The 8,754-nt window shown below is 32.9% G+C and overlaps 1 protein-coding gene across 4 annotated transcripts; it reads left to right on the forward strand.

Annotated features, from left to right (window-relative positions):
* Positions 1-776: 776 nt before the first annotated feature.
* Positions 777-8,724, forward strand: LOC138181779 (DDB1- and CUL4-associated factor 6). 4 transcript variants are annotated; one of them, XM_069116917.1, is made up of 16 exons: positions 782-938; positions 1,006-1,203; positions 1,475-1,629; positions 2,601-2,718; positions 2,794-3,108; positions 3,184-3,344; positions 3,417-3,588; positions 3,665-3,919; positions 3,998-4,388; positions 4,466-4,575; positions 4,656-4,730; positions 4,797-4,854; positions 4,952-5,089; positions 5,495-5,756; positions 5,824-5,929; positions 7,445-8,724. In XM_069116917.1, exons 2-16 carry the CDS (start codon positions 1,113-1,115, stop codon positions 7,501-7,503), a joined length of 2,466 nt encoding a protein of 821 aa, XP_068973018.1. In that variant the 5' UTR covers positions 782-938; positions 1,006-1,112; the 3' UTR covers positions 7,504-8,724. The 4 variants fall into 4 exon arrangements, 3 of the variants coding, with proteins under 3 accessions (XP_068973021.1, XP_068973020.1, XP_068973018.1); XM_069116920.1 differs by having other exon boundaries at positions 777-1,203; positions 4,007-4,388; XR_011173605.1 differs by having other exon boundaries at positions 778-1,203; positions 5,824-6,050.
* The last annotated feature ends 30 nt before the right edge of the window (positions 8,725-8,754 follow it).

Genomic DNA, 8,754 nt, shown 5'->3' on the forward strand with positions numbered 1-8,754 from the left:
CCTTTTTACCGTGTATACGAATATTTCTCCCACCAAGAGCACAGGAGCAGATATGTGCGTATAATTCAACTGTTCGCCGCTAGAGGCTTGCACATTTTTTGGTTGACATTTTAAACATTGCATCGGCGATTTCTCTATTCATCTCTGAGCACACGCTCCATTGAGTATTCAAAAAAAAAAAAAAATGTAGACTTCTCAATAGAAGACTTCGATAAATATCGATAGCTCTTTTAATTGCCGCAATTATTGTGCAAATTATTTTGGAGAATATGAAAATTTTGATAAGATCTTAATGAGAACCACTTTAACCAGTTCTTATAAATTTTTAGTCTATATATGTAGATGCATGACTTTTCAGACAAAACAAGTCTGGTATTAACAAATTTTATATTTGTATTTCAAATAAATTTCTTTAACTAAATTAAAATATCATATTAGTTAAAATTGTATAACATTTAAAATTCGCTCCTAATATTGGAATAAATTTGCAACCATATTCATAGCATATCAGGTATATAGATACGTAACAATATACATAATCAACATGTTTGATTAAAGGTGTGTTTAAAGGTGAAAGTGTAAGTGAAACTTTTAAATACAAAATTTAATTAAGAAAAGATATTATTACTCATTTATAAAAAGATATATTCTTTAAAAAATAAAAATATATTTCTTCAATTTTACAGTCTATTGTACATATCATAAAATGAAGGGTTCTTTGAATGTATGTCACATCACTGTCTACATCGATTATACTCTTATGGAATGATCGAGCTCTCGCTCACTTTCTTCTTAGCATAGTGTGTGTACGTTCGCTCAGCTGTTCTGGTCAGAAGCGATCGCGGCTCATCCGATTGCACAAATTTTTGAAGCTTTGGAGTTTATTTTTAGTACTAGTGCCATGTCGTTTTGGTACAATCCTCGTGGATTTTTGCTGCGTAAGAGCACGTTGTTCGTTCTCTAATTTATTCGATATGAAAAAACGTTTTCTTCATTGATTAACAGACTTCGTTCACGAGTTACCACGGTTATCAGAAATTTGATATTAATTCGGGATCGATGTGCTCCGCAAATTGACGTTTAATTTTGACCGTAATAGTTAAGGATTAACCATGAAGAAGACACGTTCAAATATATTTCGTGACATTTATTATCAGCCCTACAATGATTACACCAGGATGAAGCTTTATTCCAGCAGCAAAGGTATTTGGTATTCTGTTTTCAAGTAAAAATTTGGTAACCTTATTATTCAATGTAATATGGTGTAAGATCAAGATGTTTTTCTCTATTTTAACGCTGAAAAAGAATTATTAAAACTTGTTACAAATTAGATAATTTTGTGTTTCATTTAAATAAACTGGTTTCTTTACATAAAGACGCTCGCATTGTTATTAAATACAAACGTGGTGATTGTCATATTTTTCAAATACCTTAATATTTAAGTTAAATGTTTCTTTGTGTATGTGTATTTTAGCAAGTCTTCAAATGATACAACGTATGGCATTGTTGAAGAAATTAAAAGTTCACAATGGTTGTGTAAACTCTGTTTGTTGGAATGCTACTGGAGGATTGATATTGTCTGGTAGTGATGACCAGCATCTTGTCCTTACGAATGCTCATAAGTATGAAGTAAGTGTGCATTGTTATTAACTTGTATTTTCATATATCAGTTGAATTAGGAATATATATAAGAAAGAATAGTGCTGTTGCAGTTACATAGAATATAGATCATATTTAGGAATTTAATATAATAAAATAACTACTTTTTTTTTGCTAAATGGAAATAATTTTTATATTAAAAAATCCAAGATGTAAATAAATTAGTATATTTGTTGCATTAAAATTTTTTTTATTTTATAATGTATATATATATATATATATATATATATATATATATATATATATATATATATTAATTTTACCTATATTTGTGTGTCTTGTAAAATTCCGTGCCAAGGTTATTTATATTTTCACCCTTGACAAAGCAATTTAAGAGACTTACACGTGTGTTTCTTTGTTAACAAACTGAGCTTGTATTCATATTTTTAGTTATTAATAAGAAATATATTTGTCATTATGTGTTTATTGTATTTTGTTTATCTTTTCATAATATAATATTAAGTTTGATATGATAGTATTATTACATTATCACAATGCTATAAATACATCGTGAATGTACCTGTAACACGTTATAGTATAAAATTATGTCTCATATATCATATTAATATCTTTGGACAAATGTCCGTAACTTTTTATTTACAAAAATTTTATTATGAAAGATTAAGGTGACAAAGTTTAATAGAAGAAAGTACATTCAAGGAAGTTTCATTGGCAATAATCCTTTTTCAAGGAAATATCATAGATGGTTTAATTCTAGTCAAGGTCTAACATTGACATAGATAGAAATACAGAAGCTTTGCCAAATGAACAAAAACCCTTGCGTGTAATGCATGTATGCTAATTTTATCATTTAGAACCATCAATCTAGAACTATCTTGCTAATTAAATAGGATAAGAAGTTCTACATACATTTAATGTCATGAATAAATAAGCATAGACAGAAACATTAACAATGAATTCAATTCACATTTTTGTTACAGGTATTAATAGACTATAAGACCAGTCATAGAGCAAATATATTTAGTGCAAAGTTTTTGCCTAATAGTGGTGATCTTCGGATAGTTTCTTGTAGTGGTGATGGCACTATTTTGTATACAGGTGAAGATTCAATGACCTTTGATTAAATGCTACGACAGGCTGCGTGATCTAACAGGAAAATTTTCATGGTTACAGATTTAATAAAAAGAACAAAAACATTTCATAATCAATTTAATTGTCATGTCGGTACTACATATGAAATAGCGACAATACCCGGTGAGCCACATAATTTTTTAAGCTGTGGGGAAGATGGAACTGTGAGATGGTTTGATCTTAGAATAAAAAACAAGTGTAATACTCCAAGGTGCACGGAGGATGTGTTAGTTTCTTGTGAAAGAGCTGTAACTGCTTTGTCTGTAAATCTTGCTTCACCCCATCAAATAGCGATAGGTTGTTCTGACAGTACAGTTAGAATACTTGACAGAAGAACACTTGGAACACCAGCTACTGGTAACTGGAGTACTTAACATAATAAAAGAAATCAAATATAAGAGCAGTTAAAAGATTTGCCAAATAATTTTGCAGGCTGGACAGATACGCCTGGAGCAGTAAAGGCCTTATGTACTTTCACTGTCCCGGAATTTGAAGGGAATTCTTACAGAATAACATCATTGAATTATAGCCCAGATGGACAGGATGTTCTTGTTAGTTATAGCAGCGATCATCTTTACCTGTTCAATGTGAAGGTATAAAAGACATTTCCCTTTCAAGGAAATACGCGTACTATATTCAGCTACAAAATCGATCGGTTTATTTAGGACCAAGCTAGTATGCAGTTAAAGAAAGATGTCGCAGTTAGAAAAGGAGAGGGTAAGAAGCAAAGATTACGTTCGCCATTGCCAGTACGTAGACTAAGACTTAGAGGAGACTGGTCTGATACCGGTCCCGATGCTCGACCTGAATGCGAGGGCGGTCGACGTAGCGGTACAGGTACTTGAATATTAAATGTCTGTTATTTTTAACTTGATGAAACAACAATGTATACATTTACTTTTGCGTATTTTAGAAATTGCTCAAGCCAGACCTGTTCTTCAAACTTCGTTAATGCAGAGAATGACTGATGTTCTCAGTAGAATGTTAAATGACCCAGCCACTAGAGCCGCTTTATGCGGCGGCGGCGAAGATAGCTTAGAAGGCGTGATCGATCATCAAGATAACACTCAAAATAGCAACGAAAGCGTTACGGAATCAAATGAAGAGAGACGAGACAACGAAACCGAAAGGGTTGAAAGAGCTCCGACTCAGGCTAATCAAGAAATAGGTATTTATATAATTATATCTTATTTGAAGTTGTTTGATTTCTATCAGATTATCAGAATGATAAATGGATAACTCATAGCTGTTTCAGAGCAACAACCAGATAGATTGGAAAGTCCAAGTACTAGCGGTACGCAAAGTAATCCTGGGACAAGTTACTCTGTAGAAACGAAAGAAGAAATGCCATCCAATGAAACAATGCCTTTGAAGCAAACGATCGATGAGAGTTCATCGTCGGTCGAATCCAAATCACATGTTCCTATGGAAATTGAATCTAGTCAAGTAGAAACACAACAGTGTTTTGTTCAACCGTGTTCATCGCGTACTATGGATAAGTCCAGTGATCTACCGGAAGATGATCAAAGTAGCAATGACGACTCTCCTTGTAGCAGTATGGAAAATAAACAAGAAGGACATATGATGGAAAACCTTCAAGATAGATTAACGAAAATGAGAGTCGGATTCCTTGAAAAGTATGAAAGAATAATACTAAATGAATTAGACTCATACTTCGATCGAATATTTCTATTCGTTTACGTCTTACTTTCAGACACGGCACTGAACCTGCTGTAAGTTTAACTTATACGGATAAAAGTTCATCAAGTGCAACGATATCTCTTGGTGTAGCCGATGAGATGATCCGTGATGGTTATCATGCGGGTACATCATTATTTTTTTAATTGTCTTATAAGTATATTTTTATTTATATTTATTTTGAATAAAAACATTCCATTGTGTAGGACCATCTGGAAGTAGTGGAACATTCTCGGGCAGAAATCATGACAAACATATACGATATAGTGATATACAAGAAAGTAAGTTGATGTAACGTAAACAGATATATCTTTTAGATCAGAAATCATACATTATCTTTTTGACAGAGACTGATGAAAGCGCTTTTAGTGATAGCGAGGATGAAGATATACAAGCAGGAGGAAGGTACGTCATAAATGTTTAAAATGATATAAGTAGAAGGTTTCTGCAACGTTATGTTAAATAATTGAGTATAAAATTGCGTTTTTCTCAAATAATTTAGATTAGGAAGTTCAGCAGAAACAGAAATGGAGGAAGCTATGGGAGATGCTCCAACGCGTCGAGGATCGGCGAATTTCGACAAACCGTGCGTAACGGAGCTTCGTGTCAAGCAGAAATATATGGGACACCGTAACGCTAGGTATATTTCTATCTTCCGTATTGTTGTAACTTTCAATCTGGTGGTCGTGAACGATTAACGCAATTCAAAATCTTGAGAAGGCTATATATGATTAAATTTTGTGACTAAAAGATTAACATGAAATCTATTGCAATTGAAACGTTTTTAATCGAAACATTTGTGGAACGTTGTTGAAACACCAATTCTATTTGGCGAGTTTGGTTTCTTGAAAACCTTTACCTTCGTGTATATAACGTTTTAACTTTTGTATTCATTGTGTCTGTACAAAGATATTTGAGTTGTTCTCGGAAACCATGATTGTTGACACGTTTTTAATTCCGAAAAAGCCTTCGAACGGCGTGGGCCATATCGTATAAGGCCGCCATATATTATCTGATCAGTTGGTCTTCCTCCGCTTGACTCTAGTTTCTTTAGGACCATGATTAAAGAAGCAAACTTTTGGGGCAACGATTTCGTCATGTCGGGTAGCGATTGTGGCCATGTGTTCATATGGGAGAAAGACACGGCCAGATTATGCATGTTATTAGAAGCAGATCAACATGTCGTTAACTGTTTGCAACCACATCCATATTTACCACTGTTGGCCACAGCTGGTATTGATTACGATGTTAAGCTTTGGGCACCGATAAGCGAAGAGTCCAGCTTTGATGAAAAGTTTGCGGAAGATGTAAGCCTTTATATATTATTTACCATTAAATACATATGATGAAATATAAAAATAATGAAATTTACAGTTGAAAAAGAGGAATGCAGTCATGTTGGAAGAGACGAAAGACACAATGACTGTACCGGCTGTTTTTATGATCAGAATGCTGGCATGTCTCAATCAGATACGCAGAGGTAGTGAAAACTTTTAATACTTTCCAAGCCTTCCGGTAGTACACTACATTAGTATGATCAACGTAATTAAGAGTAACATAGTGAAGAAATTCGGCTGCTTTTTCCCCCGTTTAACGCGCAGGTATCGGAGTAAATAACGGCGTACGAAGTTTGAATCTAACAGCTCCTTTTTCTTCACATTTGTGAACTTGTCCATAACTTTTGTAATAATACCATTACGTTCATGAAATTTCATCATACTTTATTTTCTTCTTTTTTTACATATATTTTTAAGGAACTCTATAAAGATACTTGTATATGCTTGTTTACAAATTCTATGTTATATATAATTTAAAATAAGAAGAAAGGATAAAGAGTTAACAGAGAAGGACAAAATAAAGTACAAAATATTAACTTATCATTTCTAAGCCTCAGAAGCTATAAAAATAAAAAGAAAAAAGAGTAATATAAAAATATGACATAAACAATGATAATACAGATAACGAAAAGTTTTGTAATTTTTTATGCATATAACAAATTTACATATGTATACAAGAGAGAGAGCGAGAGAAGGACAAATATCGATTAAATGACATATGCATGTAATGTCACATCGGTATTTTACCATTGCAAATTATTGTAGCGATGAAAATAAAGTTTTTAATCAATACACGATATATCTTTAATATACCAGGAAATGTGTGATTCTTACTGTCGAGGTGTTTTTTCTTTCTCTCTTATTTTTATCGTTGTAAGCTTATCGAGAATGATAAACGATTATAATCGTGTTCCTCTACTTCAGAATAAAGTTTAAAGCGGTAATAATTCTTTATATTGTAGCTAACGAACTAAGTCACGGTATGGACAGGTATTTCACGTAATATGCATATCTATGTGTATATTTGTCTTTATTTAATATTAGATTAATACTAGTAAGCACGTAACATATATCAAACGAAATTATGCAATATCATCGACTTTCCTTTCTACATTCCTCTACTAATTGGCCATCTAGATGATAAATCTTATTGTTAAACCAATCGATAACGATAACTGTTTTTGTTTAAAAAGAAAGAAACAAAAATGTACCATGTTTGCCAAGTGTTATGCTCTCTTGAATGTTATATATGTTCATACACATTAAATTCCCTAATTTATGTATTCAAACACGTAAGATTAGATTATTCTTTTATTAACGTTTCTTTTACATGTTGTGCAGAATTATTTGTAAAGTGCTGTAACAAACAAAATGAGAGAAGAGTTTTCTGCATAATTTTGTCTCATTATCATTCATTTATCATTATTATATCAATCTATCATTATTTCATTTATTATAATTCGTTAATATTTGTTTGTAATTTTTTCGCTTCCTTTTCATTCACACGGGTAGATCATCAGAAGAACACTCGGTATAGCACGTCGCCGCTTAGCTCGTTTTGGTCATCCGTGCGCGACAGCAAATAATGTAGTCTGTCGTTAGATTATCATTCACTGATTGGAACCAGGTATTACAGAATAATTCCGGTTCTTTTATAGGACGCGGTCGGAACAGGAGGAGGAGCGGCGACGAGGCCGGCGAATTACGAGGTGGTTAAGCTGTTTTTGGCGATACTGTCGTCTGTGAAGATTTCAACTGAGACAATTTTATCGCAATGCCAGCTGATCAGATTTCGAATTTACCTTCGAAACAAAAAGAAAAAAAAAGAAAAAACTACAAAAAAATAGTAAAATAAGAATTAGGAAGGGAAAAAGAAGAATTCATATATTTATGATTTACCGTTGCAACACTACTTCACTGTTAATTGTAAGGATATTTAATCTGATAAGCTTTGCGTACGTATCATTATTGCATCGAGAAAGATAAGTCGAATTTTTTTTCTTTACCACTTTTATTTTCTGTCGCTTCTTTTCTTCTGACTCTGTTTATACCGCGTGTTTGGCGTATCAAGCTTGTGCAATGTAATTGTTTTTCTCGTCTTTCGAATTTATAGAGTTATTATGTTTGGAGAGGAAAATACGATAAGGTCAAATATTTTCGATATTTTATACAGAATTTTGATGTCAGGTTTGGATCTATAATTGGAACTATAATATAATACATGTTATTTAGGATGCAAGTAAAGTGCACTTGTTGATTAACTGATTATCACACATGTTTCTCGATAATGTTACGCTGTTGTAGTTAATCGATAATTGATCGGAAATGCACTTTATTCGTCCTCCCGTTAAACGAGCCTTAGGGTGCACAATAAGATAATAAATATAATATAAATACTAGGGTTCCATTTAAGAACCTGAACCTTGACATTTTATCTTCCTCGCCAAATTAAACAACTTTATATCTCCGAACTTTTTAGAAACGGTTACGTATTATACGGTTAAATTTAACGTTTCCGTGTATTCTCTTCGTTAATGTTCAATTTATATGCAGTTCAAAGATAAAAAATTCCACCGTGTCTATTTCACGGTCACATGTTTTCATTTTCTTTTCTTTGTTTTCTTTTCCGTGTGATGAAATAACGAAGTTAACGAAGATTGGCCGATTTTTTGAGGTAACTTATTGACACATAGAGGAACATAGGTAATCGCTAAGTTTGTAGATTCGTTCGCTCAGTTCAATTCGATAAAGTAGGAATGCTTGCGACGTAGAGACGCTTGCAGAGAGATCGGAGAACGCGAGCATCGTTTTTTTTAAAGAATGATGTTCAGGCACTCGAAGGTTTCATCAAGGGAGAGAAACGTCGTTGTAGGATACCGTGATGTACCGATATATATTCAGAGAATTTATTTATAATAAAAATTCTGAAGAACGCAAACGCATCTTCATGTTCTTCTCCATACACCTC

This window comes from Bombus flavifrons, chromosome 7 (assembly GCF_040668555.2).
Source record: "Bombus flavifrons isolate JBK064 chromosome 7, iyBomFlav1_principal, whole genome shotgun sequence".
Taxonomy (NCBI): domain Eukaryota; kingdom Metazoa; phylum Arthropoda; class Insecta; order Hymenoptera; family Apidae; genus Bombus; species Bombus flavifrons.

Bases quoted from the DNA above. Each gene is read 5' to 3' on its own strand.
- LOC138181779 (XM_069116917.1), top strand. From the start codon at position 1,113: ATGAAGAAGACACGTTCAAATATATTTCGTGACATTTATTATCAGCCC. The intron at 1,630-2,600 runs GTAAGTGTGCAT...TTTTTGTTACAG, and splicing joins CGAATGCTCATAAGTATGAA to GTATTAATAGACTATAAGAC. The intron at 3,345-3,416 runs GTATAAAAGACA...CGGTTTATTTAG, and splicing joins TTTACCTGTTCAATGTGAAG to GACCAAGCTAGTATGCAGTT.